Source organism: Oryx dammah, unplaced genomic scaffold (genome assembly GCF_014754425.2).
Source record: "Oryx dammah isolate SB20612 unplaced genomic scaffold, SCBI_Odam_1.1 HiC_scaffold_28, whole genome shotgun sequence".
Taxonomy (NCBI): domain Eukaryota; kingdom Metazoa; phylum Chordata; class Mammalia; order Artiodactyla; family Bovidae; genus Oryx; species Oryx dammah.
The window spans coordinates 7,590,604-7,605,881 of NW_024070212.1; the positions used below are offsets into that span (position 1 = coordinate 7,590,604).

Sequence of the window (15,278 nt, forward strand, 5' to 3'; positions counted from 1 at the left end):
TATTTTTAACATACTCATAGTAATTGAATGAAATATTCTGGTTACAGAGATCTATAAGTTACTACATATAGCTGAACAATCTATTCTATAAGATAATGATGGGAACAAGTTTAAGATGGAAGCAAAGTGTGCATTTCAACTTTACTGAAATACTAGGTATTTAGAATTCCTTAACCAAGAGCCTCCACACTTTCTTACCTGATACTAGTGGTTTCTGTGTATTGGACAGCCATGAGCTGAGAGTTTGAGCCCTGTTCCAGAGCACCCTGAAAGAAAAGAAAATGTTTTAATGTTATATAATGAAATTATATGAAAAGTTTCCTATATTGAGCATCTATATTTGTATTTACTAAACTTCATTGAAGTATTCTTAAAGTTTTTTTCATGAATATTCAGACATTAAGTTTACATAACTAAATACCAATAAAGAAATTAGAACTCATTTGGTCATATTCTGGGCTGAAAGACGTGTCTTATGGACAGTAAGACATTTAAGGGACTTCCCATAAAGATTCAAGATATAGTCACAAAACTTAGTCTAAGTATCACAGGTTTTATGACCAGCTCATACAAGTATTACTGAATGTATAACTTAAGCATTAGTCGCTCAGGCATGACTGACTCTTTGCGATCCCTTGGGCTATAGCCCACCAGGCTCCCTTGTCCATGGAATTCTCCATACAAGAATACTGGAGTGTGTAGCCATTCCCTTCTCCAGGGGATCTTCCCAACCCAGGGATCAAACCCAGACCCACTGCACTGCAGGGAGATTCTTACTGTCAGAGCCACCAGGGAAATCATTAACAACTTGTGTTTGTCTCAAATAATTATTTTCCCAATGAAAATTTCCTAACGTATGAAAAGAAAGTGAAAGTGAAAGTCATTCAGTCATATCAGACTCTTTGCTGACCCCCAGACTATACAGTCCATGGAATTTTCTAGGCCAGAATATTGGAGTGTGTAGCGTTTCCCAACCCAGGGACACATCTCCCACATTGCAGGCAGATTCTTTACCAGCTGAGCCAAAAGGGAAGCCCAAAGTATGAAAGGACCATAACAAAACTAGATCCTAATGTTTACTCTGAGTAAACACAAAGATCTTCATGCCTACATAGACCTATAGACTAGTCCACACTACAGAGAGCTCACCAATGACTCTTCGCCTTCTGGAACCATTAGTGGTCTACATCGACCATGGTAGAAACTTCTCTCCCACCTAGCATCTGCTTTGCACTGAGTCTGAGTCTGAAGTGGCTCAGTCGTGTCCAACTCTTTGCGACCCCATGGACTGTAGCCTATCAGGCTCCTCCGTCCATGGGATTTTCCAGGCAAGAGTGCTGGAGTGGATTGCCATTTCCTTCTCCAGGGGATCTTCCCACCCAGGAATCGAACCCAGGTCTCCCGCACTGCAGAGAGATGCTTTACCGTCCGAGCCACCAGAGAAGCTACATACTGCTTTGCACTATGTCTTCTTATATACCCTGGCAGCTTTGTAAATTGATCTTCAAAAAACTTTTATAAGACTATCAGAGTTCAAGAGCACATTAGGAATTGACTTTACTATTACCTTGTCAGTGACTCAACTAACTTTAATCACAAGATTACTAGCATTTTTTTGTTACTGTATCCATCCATTCTTCCTTCAGCAATCAAACTTTCATAGAATGTGCCTACTACATGTACAGGTGCTACAGAATTTGACTTCTGCCATTAGGAAGCTTGCAGTGTAACTGGGAAGACAATACAGTATAATGCTAAAACACAAGAATATACAAAGGGTTAAGGGAAGAGAAGAGGGAACAATTCTGTTTGGTGGTGGATGGAACCAACATGCAAGGATGAAAAGAGGGCTTCCAATTCCTGGCTCTGTAACAAGTCAAGGGTCTTATTTTATGAAAAACTAATGTAGGTCTTAAATATAGTAAGTGCTCAAAAATGTATTAAACAAAAATAAAATGAGCACACATAAAATGAAAAGAAAAAGATACTTAAATAATAAAATATTATACTTACTTATATGCTTATCAAGTAGTACATAAATCCAAAATTAAACTACAGTTAGTGGATAATATAAATTTTAAAATAAACATTAAATAGCAGATCAATTTTAAATGATTTTGCTACTTTGGCACATATGAAATAAGCACAGAACTCTGAAAAAAGCCAGATTTCTTTCCATAGATTCAGAAATGAGTGGGTAGGCTTTAAAGAAAGCTGAGTGACTTACAGAGACAGCAGGCAAACAGCAACTGAACATGCCATTTACCTATTCAAGATTTACACCAATAAACAAAGGGACTTGTGAAAATTTGGCCATGAACGTCAACATTTTTAGCTCTGTAGACTTAGCATAAGGTTATAATCAGAAAAAAAAAAAGTGAGACATTTACATAGAAATGCAATACTTGGAAGCAATCTCAAAAACAACAGAATGATCTCTGTTCGTTTCCAAAGCAAACCATTCAATATCACAGTAATCCAAGTCTATGCTCCAACCAGTAACGCTGAAGAAACTGAAGTTGAACGGTCCTATGAAGACCTACAAGACCTTTTAGAACTAACACCCAAAGAAGATGTCCTTTTCATTATAGGGGACTGGAATGCAAAAGTAGGAAGTCAAGAAACACCTGGAGTAACAGGCAAATTTGGCCTTGGAATGCAGAATGAAGCAGGACAAAGACTAATAGAGTTTTGCGACGAAAATGCACTGGTCATAGCAAACACCCTTTTCCAACAACACAAGAGAAGACTGTACACATGGATATCACCAGATGGTCAACACTGAAATCAGACTGATTATATTCTTTGCAGCCAAAGATGGAGAAGCTCTATACAGTCAGCAAAAACAAGACCGGGAGCTGACTGTGGCTCAGATCATGAACTCCTTATTACCAAATTCAGATTTAAACTGAAGAAAGTACGGAAAACCACTGACCATTCAGGTATGACCTAAATCAAATCCCTATGACTATACAGTGGAAGTGAGAAATAGTAAGGGACTAGATCTGATAGATAGAGTGCCTGATGAACTATGGAATGAGGTTCGTGACATTGTACAGGAGACAGGGATCAAGACCATCCCCATGGAAAAGAAATGCAAAAAAGCAAAATGGCTGTCTGAGGAGGCCTTACAAATAGCTGTGAAAAGAAGGGAAGTGAAAAGCAAAGAAGAAAAGGAAAGATATAAGCATCTGAATGCAGAGTTCCAAAGAATAGCGAGAAGAGATAAGAAAGCCTTCCTCAGCGATCAATGCAAAGAAATAGAGGAAAATAACAAAATGGGAAAGACTAGAGATCTCCTCAAGAAAATTAGAGATACCAAGGGAACATTTCATGCAAAGATGGGCCTGATAAAGGACAGAAATGGTATGGACCTAACAGAAGCAGAAGATATTAAGAAGAGGTGGCAAGAATACAGAGGAACTATATAAAAAAGATCTTCATGACCCAGATAATCATGATGATGTGATCACTCATCTAGAGCCAGACATCTTGGAATGTGAAGTCAAGTGGGCCTTAGAAAGCATCACTACAAACAAAGCTAGTGGAGATGATGGAGTTCCAGTTGAGCTATTTCAAATCCTGAAAGATGATGCTGTAAAAGTGCTGCACTCAATATGTCAGCAAATTTGGAAAACTCAGCAGTGGCCACAGGACTGGAAAAGGTCAATTTTCATTCCAATCTCAAAGAAAGGCAATGCCAAAGAATGCTCAAACTGCTGCATGATTGCACTCATCTCACACACTAGTAAAGTAATGCTCAAGATTCTCCAAGCCAGGCTTCAGCAATACATAAACCGTGAACTTCCAGATGTTCGAGCTGGTTTTATAAAAGGCAGAGGAACCAGAGATCAAATTGCCAACATCTGCTGGATCATGGAAAAAGCAAGAGAGTTCCAGAAAAATATCTATTTCTGCTTTATTGACTATGTCAAAGCCTTTGACTGTGTGGATCACAATAAACTGTGGAAAATTCTGAATGAGATGGGAATACCAGACCACCTGACCTGCCTCTTGAGAAACCTATATGCAGGTCAGGAAGCAACAGTTAGAACTGGACATGGAACAACACACTGGTTTCAAAGAGGAAAAGGAGTATGTCAAGGCTATATATTATCACTCTGCTTATTTAACTTTTATGCAGAGTACATCATGAGAAATGCTGGACTGGAAGAAGCACAAGCTGGAATCAAGATTGCCAGGAGAAATATCAGTAACCTCAGATATGCAGATGACACCACCCTTATGGCAGAAAGTGAAGAGGAACTCAAAAGCCTCTTGATGAAAGTGAAAGTGGAGAGGGAAAGTGTTGGCTTAAAGCTCAACATTCAGAAAACGAAGATCATGGCATCTAGTCCCATCACTTCATGGGAAATAGATGGGGAAACAGTGGAAACAGTGTCAGACTTTATTTTGGGGGGCTCCAAAATCACTGCAGATGGTGATTGCAGCCATGAAATTAAAAGACGCTTACTCCTTGGAAGAAAAGTTATGACCAACTTAGACAGCATATTCAAAAGCAGAGACATTACTTTGCAAACAAAGGTCTGTCTAGTCAAGGCTATGGTTTTTCCAGTAGTCATGTATGGATGTGAGAGTTGGACTGTGAAGAAGGCTGAGCACCGAAGAATTGATGCTTTTGAACTGTGGTGTTGGAGAAGACTCTTGAGAGTCCCTTGGACTGCAAGGAGATCTAACCAGTCCATTCTGAAGGAGATCAGCCCTGGGATTTCTTTGGAAGGAATGATGCTAAAGTTGAAACTCCAGTACTTTGGCCACCTCATGTGAAGAGTTGACTCACTGGAAAAGACTCTCATGCTGGGAGGGATTGGGGACAGGAGGAGAAGGGGATGACAGAGGATGAGATGGCTGGATGGCATCACTGACTCGATGGACGCAAGTCTGAGTGAACTACGGGAGTTGGTGATGGACAGGGAGGCCTGGCGTGGTGCAATTCATGGGGTCGCAAAGAGTCGGACACAACTGAGCGACTGAACTGAAGTGAGAAAGATGTTAAAATCTCCAATTATGTTGTAGATTTGTTTTTCCCTTTAGTTCTGTCATTTTTCTGCACTGTTTTTGAAACTTTGTTTTTTGGAGCCTATACATTTAGAATTGAATGCTCCTCTCAATATGAAATTTGTTTGTCTTCTGTAATATTCTCTATTTACTTTGTTTGATTAACATAGCCACATCAGCATTCTAATGCTTAGTGTTTGCACATAAAACACACTTCACCCTTTATTTGCATCTGTCTGTGTCTTTATGTTTAAAATGTCATTTCTTGCAAACAGCGTATAGTTGAGTCTTCCCTTTTAAAAAATCTAGTTTGTTAATTTCTCCCTTTTAATTGATATGTTTAGGCCATTTACTTTAATTACTAATATAGTTGAGTTTGTTTCTACTAACCTGGTATATATTTTCTATTTATCCTAATTATTCTTTATTTGTGTATTCTTTTGGCTGAAATATACACCTTTTTAGCATTCCATTTTTACTGATGATATCACCTTTTTAGCTATTCCTTGTGCTCATTTTTAGTGGTTGCTCTAGAGATTATACTTTGATCTTTAAGCTACCTTCAAATATTACTTGAACTATATAAAAACTTTATAAGAGTATAAATCCTTTTATCCCCCTCCCTTTTTGTTCTTATTATCTTGTATTTTATATCTAAACAAACTATAAACCACAACAAGCTGCTGTAAGTTTTGCTTTTAAAATAGTCTTCTTTAAGATCCCAAATAGCTAAAGCAATGTTGGAAAAAAAAAAATGGAGCTGGAAGAATCAGGGTCCCTGACTTCAGGCTACACTATAAAGCTATAGTCATCAAAAGAGTATGATACTGGCAGAAAAATAGAAATACTGATCAATGAAACAGGACAGAAAGCCCAGAAATGAACCCAGGCACCTATGGTCAATTTATGACAAAGGAGGCAAGAATATATAGGATAAAAAAACAGTCTCTTCAAAAATGGTGCTGGGAAAATAGGACCACTACATGTAAAAAAATGAAATAAGATCATTCTTTAATGCCATACATGCAAATAAGCTCAAAATGGATTAAAGACCTAAATGTGAGACTTAACACTATAAAACTACTAGAGGAAAACATAGGCAGAAGACTGACAAGTCGCAGCAGTATATTTTTGGATCTGTCCCCAGAATAATGGAAATAAAAACAAAAATAAACAAATGACACCTACTTAAACTCAAAAACTTTTACACAGAAAAGGAAACAATAAACAAGACAAAAAGATTGGGAGAAAATATTTACAAATGATGTGACTGACAAAGGATTAGTCTCCAAAATTTACAAACAGCTCATGATGCTTAACAGCATCAAAACAAACAATCCAATCAAAACATGGGCAGAAGACCTAAACAGACATTTCTCCAATGAAGATATACAGACGGTCAAGAGGCACCTGAAAAGATGTTCAACATGGTTAATTATCAAAATGGCTATCATCGAAAAATCTACAAACAATAAATGCTAGAGAAGGTGTAGAGAGAAGGAAACCCCCCTACACTGTTGGTGGGAATTTAACTGGTACAGCTAGTGTGAAGAACAGTATGGAGGTTCCTTAAAAATCTAAAAACAGAGCTACCATATGACCCTGCAATCCCAGTCTTGGGCATGTATCTTGAGAAAAACATGATCTCAAATGATACATGCACCCCAATGTTCATTGCAGCACTGTTCACAACAGCCAAGACATGGAAGCAACCTAAATGTCCATCAACAGAGGAATGGATAAAGCAGATGGGGTACATATATACACTGGAATATTACTTAGCCGTGAAAAAGAATGAAATAATGCCATTTTGTAGCAACATGGATGGACATAGAGATTGTCATAGTGAGTAAAGTTAAGTCAGAGAAAGAGAAAAATCATATGACATCCCTTTTATGCGAAATCTTTTTTTCTAAAAAGACATGATAAAATGAACTTACAAAACAGAAAGACACTCAGACTTAGATAATGTGTAAAGGGATAGTTAGGGAGCTGGGGATAGACATGTACACACTGCTATATTTAAAATGGATAACCAACAAGGACCTAGTGGGCACACAGCACATGGAACTCTGCTCAGTGTTAAGTGGCAGCCTGGATGCCACTCCTAGGGGAGTTTGAGGGAGAATGGATACACGCATATATATGGCTGAGCCCCTTCATTGCTCACCTGAAACTATCACATTGTTAATCGGCTATACCCGATTTCCTTGGAGAAGGAAATGGCAACCCACTCCAGTATTCTTGCCTGGAGAATCCCATAGACAGAGGAGTTTGGTGGGCTACAGTCCACGGGTCGCAAAGAGTCAGACACGACTAAGTGACTTCACTTTCATACACCAATACAAAATAAAAAGTTTTTTTTTTTAAGATAATAGTCTTTAAAGACTTTGGTATAAACAAAATAAAGATATTAAAACAAACAAACAAACAAATAGCCATTTACTTTTATCCAGATATTTAACCATTGTGGTGCTTTTCACTCCTGATAATCTGGTGTTCTGTCTGGTACCATTTCCCTTAGTCTGAAAAACTCATATGTTAGTATTTCTTATAGTGCAGTTCTTCTGGAGACAAATTATCTCAGTTTTTATCTGTCTGAAAATGTCTTTATTTTGCCTTCATTTGGAATGATATTTTTACTAATTTGCCCCTTTATCTTTTCTAATAACTCACAGTCCAGGAAGAGGGTAGAATTATGAAATGGGACAAATCAAATCAAGAATATAAGGCTTAGATATGACAGAAATTTAAAAAATAATGTTCATTTGTCAAATTTATAGAATACCTTATTGGACTATTAGGTCCTTTGCACAAGAGGTTGAAATGAGCAAAGAAGACTAAGCAGAGTAGATACAGGTTTTGTATACTAAGAAACAAAGCCAGATGAATTCTTTATATGCTTTAGTATCAACAACAGCAGAAGCAGAATGACTCTTCCTCCCCTAACTGACCAAGAACTTCATATAACCTTTAACAAACATAGATTTATCCTTGTCATTCCTTTTTTCTGTAATAGCTAAGACTCCCATTTTTTTACCATTATCTAAGCTCCCTACTAAAAATATATGTACCCAAGATAGCAGAGAAAGAGATAAGATTTTAAACTACAAATCTCCAAATGTTCAAAAGCCATGAAATTAAAGAAAAATTCTTTATCTTCCACTAAAATTTCTCTAAGATTAAAGAACACCAAGCACCCTTACAAAGTTAACTCTCTGCTTATTTATCTAATGAACAGGAAAGAATAACATGAAAAAATATGTCAAAAGATAAGACAAAAAACTTATTTAGGCCAATGATTTAATCTATTTTTCATAAAGCCCATTTTGCCAGCTGTGTGGAATTCTCCACTGGCAACAGTCTCTTCCTGCTCCCTTTTCGCTCTTCCCTGTATAACAAAGGATGAAAGCCTGACAACTACATTACCCAGACTTTTTTGCTACCAGGGTCTAGATATAATTTAGGTTCTACCAATAAGATTCACTTGCACCAGATTTGGAAAACAGAGGGAGACAGAGTTCATTTTTTTCTCTGGCTATGGAGGCAGCTAACGTGTAGGCTCTGGCAGATGTGAGTTTTGGCAGTACTAGACATTGTATTCCAATGCGAGTAAGCAGCTTTGGGACTTTGAGGTAACTATGACATTAGTAATGATTGCCTGTCACTTCCAGAAGTACTACCAACAAATAAAGTTGCTATAATAGGTGAACAAAAGGTGAGTGGCCCAGAGAAACACACAATGGATAATCAGAGACTCTCAATGTCAGAGCTTAAGCTCATTTAGACTAACCCTCATTATTTTATAGATGAAAACAGTCCCTTACTGGATAAAAGTCCATGGTTCTCAATATCCTTTTAATGCACTTTAGAACATACATACTGCTTCCAATTAGTTTCCAAATAATCAAATAGTTAAGGCGTTCCATTAGCATATCCACTAGCTTCACTTGTGGCTCAGCTGGTAAAGAATCTGCCCACAATGCGAGAGACCTGGGTTCAATCCCTGGGTCGGGAAGATCCCCTGGAGAAGGGAACGGCTACCCACTCCAGTATTCTGACCTGGAGAATTCCATGGACTATACAGTCCATGGGGTTGCAAAGAGTTGGATGCAACTTTCACTTTCACTTTATCTTCCCTGGTGGCTGATGGTAAAGCATCTGCCTGCAATGTGGGAGACCTGGGTTCGATCCCTGGGTCGGGAAGATACCCTGGAGAAGGAAATGGCAACCCACTCCAGTACTATTGCCTGGAAAATTCCATGGATAGAGGAGCCTGTCCATGGGGCTACAGTCCATGGGGTCGCAAAAGAGTCAGACACGATTGAGCGACTTCACTTTTTTAGCATATAACCAGGTAAACCTGGTGAAACGTATCCCATCCCGAAATGAAATGTCTTGATTCTTACAGCTTCTTCACTTCTCTGTTTCCATTAATGAGGATCATCCTGAAGTAATTTTCTCATTTTATTTTTACTTCCTGAACCCACATCAATCAGCCTTTTGTCATTACCACTCTCCAATGAGACAACTTTCGCCAATCACTTGTTGTTGATGCTTAGTCACTAAATCGTGTACAGTTCTATTGCTAACCCATGGACTGGAGCCTGCCAGGCTCCTCTGTCCATGGGATTTCCCAGGCAAGAGTATTGGAGTGGACTGCCATTTCCTTCTCCAGGGGAATCTTTCTGACCCAGGATCAAACCTGGGTCTTCCACACTGCAGGCAGACTCTTTATCATCTGCACCACCAAGGAAGCTTTTAATCCAGCTTTATTCTGCTTCTTGATGTTCCTCAGTACGTAAACTGTTTCCTCCTGAGGGTTACTAATACCTTATATTCTCTGGCTTTAGAAGCTGTTTTTCCAAATTTTCTCCTAGATCTTTACATTATTTGCTCCTCCATTTTCTGCCTATGGCAAAAGCAGTGTTCTCACCAAAACCCTCTTCTTCCCAAGTACATAGGAAAACTACATTTGCCAAACCTACTGCAAGGGAGACTAGGAAAAGTGACAGAGTTTTAGTCAACTGAACAGTGTCAAAGGCCATGCCTTATCCCTAAAATATTTTGCATAATTTTCCAAACTTTCTTCCCCAACATCCAAAGCTAGAAGCAAAGGATTTCAAGTTGCTGAGGCCACAATGTGGCAGAACCTGGATTCCTTAGTCACTGCTTGGAGGAAAGCCATTCTAGAGAGCTATCTCAAACTCTGAGTGGGTGAGAAACAAATTTTTATTCCAGTCGGCTACTGAGATTTTGAGGCTAGCTGCTGTTGTTTGGTTGCTAAGTCGTGCCCAACTCTTTGTGACCTCCATGAACTGCAGCACACCAGCCTTGTGACAGCTGGTAATAATTACCTTGACAATACCTTACTCAAGTGGAATCTCTTTAGAGAAGGCTTCTCTTACCACCCAATCTAAAATTCCCACTCACCTCTCAATTCAAACTCTAGCCCTGTTTTTTTCTTTAAAGAACTTTTAATTTTGAGTCAGTGAGTCAAAGTCACTCAGTTGGGTCTGACTCTGCAACACCATGGACTGTAGCTCACCAGGCCCCTCTGTCCATGGAATTTTCCAGGCAAGAATACTGGGGTGGTTTGCCATTCCCTTTTCCAGGGAGTCTTCCTGACCCAGGGATCAAACCTAGGTATCCTACATTGCAGGCAGATTCTTTCCTGAGCTACTAGGAAAGCCCTTTGAGTGTATTTAAACATTTACTTGCTTATTTTTTTAAGTTAATCTTTTCCCTCGTGATGAGAACTTTAAAGATCCACTCTCAGATTTCCCTGGTGGTATAGTGGATAAGAATCTGCCTGCCATCTACTGTAGCGCACATGGAAATCTGCTCAATGCTATGTGGCAGCCTGGCTGGGAGGGGGGATTGGGGAAGAATGGATACAGGAATGACTGAGTCCCTTTGCTGTTTACCTGAAACTATCACAACATTGTTAATCTACCACATCCCACTACAAAATAAAAAGTTTTTTTTAAAAAAAGAAGAAGAATCCGCCTGCCAATGCAGCAAACACAGGTTTTACTGCTGGTCCGGGAAGATTCCACACGCTGCAGAGCAACTAAGGCCCTGTGTCACAACTACTGAGTTTGCATGCTGCAACTAGTGAAGCCAGTACACCTAGAGCCTGTTCTCTGCAACAAGAGAAGCCACTGCAACAAGAGAAGCCACTGCAACAAGAAGTCTGCACACCAAAACCAAAGAATAGCTCCTCCTCTCCACAACTAGAGAAAGCCTGTGTGCAGCAACGGAGACCCAGCACAACCAAAAACATACAAGATCCATTCTCTTCCAATTTTCAAATATACACTACGGAATTATTAACTAAGGTTACCATGCAGTGAACTACATCCCTATGACTTCTTTATTTCATTACTAGAAGTTTGTACCCTCCCCCCACCACCTCTGGCAACCACCATGAGTTTGGTGTGTTTTTTAAGATTCCACATGTAAATGTGATCATACGGTATTTATCTTTTCTGAGTCTGACTTATTTCACTTGACTTGTTTATAGTTTATCTTTTCCATTTGAATGTAAGTTCCATGAAGGCAGGGACTCTATCGCACTCTCTACTATATTCCCAAAGCCCAGAAAAGCACCTGGCTCATTATTATTACCACAGGTAACATTTGTTAGGAGCTTGCAATGTGTCAATCTAAGTAATTCAGAAGTAGTATTAGATACTGGAATGACAGAAAGACTATAAATGTGCTTTGTGGTAAAAAACAAACAAACAAAAAAATTAAGATAGAAGCCCAGCTAAACAGGTTCTAAATAAGAGCTGTCAATAACCCATAGTGCCACAAGTCTAAGTACAAAAATGCTCTCCACGGAGATGTACCTTCAATCCCAAACTGTCCTACATTTGAAAAGTTCTAAGAACAGAGGAGATAAACAGTATCATTTGTTAAGTGTTTTGTGCCAAGAACAGCTGATGCAAACCCATGCACAGGAACTCCGGACTTGAAAGCCAATTTGAGAGATGGAGCAGGAAAGAGCACCGTGCCTGAACAGGAAGCACTAGCGCAGCGCTATAAAACCTAAATGTGTTGTGAAACCTGGGAGGAGGGCTTCAGAGGCCATGACAGCTGCACCAGTAGCAGCAGGAGGCAGCAGGAAGTGGTCAAAGTTCAAGCTTCCCAAGTCATCCAGGGAAGATAGCAACCCACCTGCGGGAAGCCTTCTAACAAGTATGCCAAGTGAGAGTCTTAATCGTGAAAGTGTTAGTAGCTCAGCAGTGTCTGACTCTTAACGACCCCATGGACTATAGCCTGCCAGGCTCCTCTGTTCACAGAATTCTCCTAGCAAGATACTGGAGTGGGTTGCCATTTCCTTCTCCAGGGGATCGTCCCAACCCAAGGATTGAACCTGGGTCTCCTGTATTGCAGGCAGATTCTTTACTATCTCAGCCACCAAGGAAGCCCACAACTATGCCAACTGTTAGACAAGCAGAAACAAACCTGAAGAATACGAGTTTTCTGTTGATTATTTGTCATTCTTCTTGACTTGGTCCTTTCCACTTCGTGTCTATGAACCCATCCTCGAAGTTCATGATTTAACCTATAAAATAGCTTAATTGATTAAACATATTTCATAGAAACAGATGTTTCACCTTTGATTGGAAAGGAATTTAATCATGTTCTGAGGTTCTGAAGAGCATTTCAAATGCCTAATGATTCAATATTCTTTTGATGTAAGAAAGCAAAGACACTTAATGTTAGTTGTTTTTAATGACTTGCATTTTTATATGGCACTCTCCTCAATCATGAGTTCCAAGTTCAAAGAAAATCATAGCTAAATACCTGCCAAACATAAATACTAAATGCAAAAGTTTTTCCACAAAAAAAGTATTTCTGTTTCTGCTCTTGGACTATGTACACACAAATACTGGAGATGGTGGAGAGCATAGAATAAGTCATAGGACTCCTAACCACAAATGGATACATCAAGGCCTTTGAAACTCATGCTGTTTGGGGAGAAGAAAAAGAATCAATCAACTGCTCAGGAAGAGAATTTTCAAGGCACTATAATCCAAATATTCCAAAACTGAAGAAAAAAAATTTTTTAAGCCCAGTTCAAATATAACTTCCCTTTATTTTGCTTACTTTTTAAAGCAGTTGTGGAGATGTCAGACTATACTTACTTTTCTACAGTTGATCACTACATACCACACACACACACACACACACACACACACACACACACACAAACTGAAGCAGTTTTTAAGATGTGAAGATAGGATCCAAAAATCACAGGAAAAAAAATTCAAGGGAAGAGTAAATAAAGAAAAATACACTAATGTGAAAGTGATTCCAGAATCACATATCTTCAAATTACTATCTTCCTAATTTGAAGGAAAAGGTACCTTCCAATATGAATGTTACCACCTGCAAATCTAACACTTACCCTGAATTTTTATATTAATATCATTCTTTAGTTTTCAAATAAGACATATTTAAGCATAAAACTCCAATATAATCACATAAAATAGACCCAATACCCCCTTTATCAGGTTGGTGGGGAAACTGAACAATTGATATGCCTGCCTATGGTTATGCAAGGAATAATTCAGAGTTTTCTCAGGTATTTGGTTAATCTGAATTAATATCTTTCTAGCTTCCACAGCTAAGCACGGGAACCCAATCAGCTATATCTGCAATAGTTGACAACACTCACCTGAGAGATTCTGTTGTGTTTATCAGGGGCTGACAGGGAGGTGGAGGAATATAGAGTAATGGTTCTTCAGTTAGCACCATCAGGGCTTTGTCATTTGAAACAGAATGGTCATATCTGAAACATAAATGTACAAAATGTGTTGCCTTCTGTCTTATATTCCTAAGAAGAAGTTTGCTATTAGAAAGTCATTGCTAGTATTGTTTTCATGGAAATAAAAATATAAACAAGTACAGTCCTACTATACAGCAGAGAACTATATTCAGTATTCTATGATAAGTCATAATGGAAAAGAATGTTAAAAAGGAATGTGTGTGTACACACAGCACTAATTAACACAATACTGTAAATCAACTATACTTCTATACTTCAATAAAAACATTTTTATAAATATTTTAAATAAAACATACTGCAAGCAAGAAGTGAATGTGATTTAAAATGGAGGGAAATATATACCATATAGCACAAACATCAGTTTGCAGTTTTCTACAGAGATTATCACAGTAGTTCACATTTACTGCCCAATTATTAAGTACTTAAAACTAGAGATATAATGATAACCCATAGTTCACGTCTTCAGTGAACTCAAGGCGTACTCAGTGATGCTGGAACACAGGAGGGAACACAGTAAGACGCTAACCTGGGGGAAAGACCCCCTGATGGATAGGAAAGACTTACGATTGACAGTGAAGTATTATGTAACCAGGAGTGAAGTTTTGTGCTCATTCTCAACACTATGATAAGAGAACTCAATAGTCTCCTTAAAAGAGTGTCTGTGTATATATCCCAGTGTTCATTACAGCACTATCTGCAATAGCCAGGACATGAAAGCAACCTAGATGTCCACTGACAGATGAGCAGACAAAGAAGTTGTGGCACATATATACAATAAAATATTACTCAGCCATAAAAAGGAACATGTTTCAGTCAGCCCTAGTGAAGTGGATAAATCTAGAGCCTGTTATACAGTGACATAAATCAGAAATAGAAAAATAAATATCATGTATTAACACATATGTACAGAATCTAGAAAAACCAGTACTGATGAACCTCTTTATTTATTTTTTTCTTTAATTTTACTTTTACTTTATTTTACAAAACTGTACTGGTTTTGACATGAATCCACCACGGGTGTATACAAGCTCCCAATCCTGAATCCCCCTCCCACCTCCCACCCCATATTATCTCTCTGGATCATCCCCATGCACCAGCCCCAAGCATCCTGTATCCTGTATCGAACATAGACCGGCACTTTGTTTCTTACATGATAGTATACATGTTTCAAAGCCATTCTCCCAAATCATCCCACCCTCTCCCTCTCCCTCAGAGTCCAAAAGTCCGTTCTATACATTTGTGTCTCTTTTGCTGTCTTGCATAAAGGGTCATCATTACCATCTTTCTAAATTCCGTATATATGTGTCAGTATACTGTATTGGTGATTTTCTTTCTGGCTTACTTCACTCTGTATAATCGGCTCCAGTTTCATCCATCTCATTAGAACTGATTCAAATGTATTCTTTTTAATGGCTGAGTAATACTCCATTGTGTATATGTACCACAGCTTTCATATCCA

The 15,278-nt window shown here is 38.6% G+C and overlaps 1 protein-coding gene across 1 annotated transcript in view; it reads right to left on the bottom strand.

Moving 5' to 3' along the window:
• ATF6 (activating transcription factor 6) overlaps positions 1 to 15,278 on the bottom strand; it is a 245,338-nt gene that overhangs the window by 133,862 nt on the left and 96,198 nt on the right. The window contains exons 11-13 of the mRNA XM_040230020.1: positions 13,709 to 13,822; positions 12,493 to 12,592; positions 199 to 266 (exon numbers count right to left, since the gene is read on the bottom strand). Coding sequence (XP_040085954.1) covers positions 199 to 266; positions 12,493 to 12,592; positions 13,709 to 13,822 — 282 coding nt within the window. The remainder of the gene's footprint in view (positions 1 to 198; positions 267 to 12,492; positions 12,593 to 13,708; positions 13,823 to 15,278) is intronic.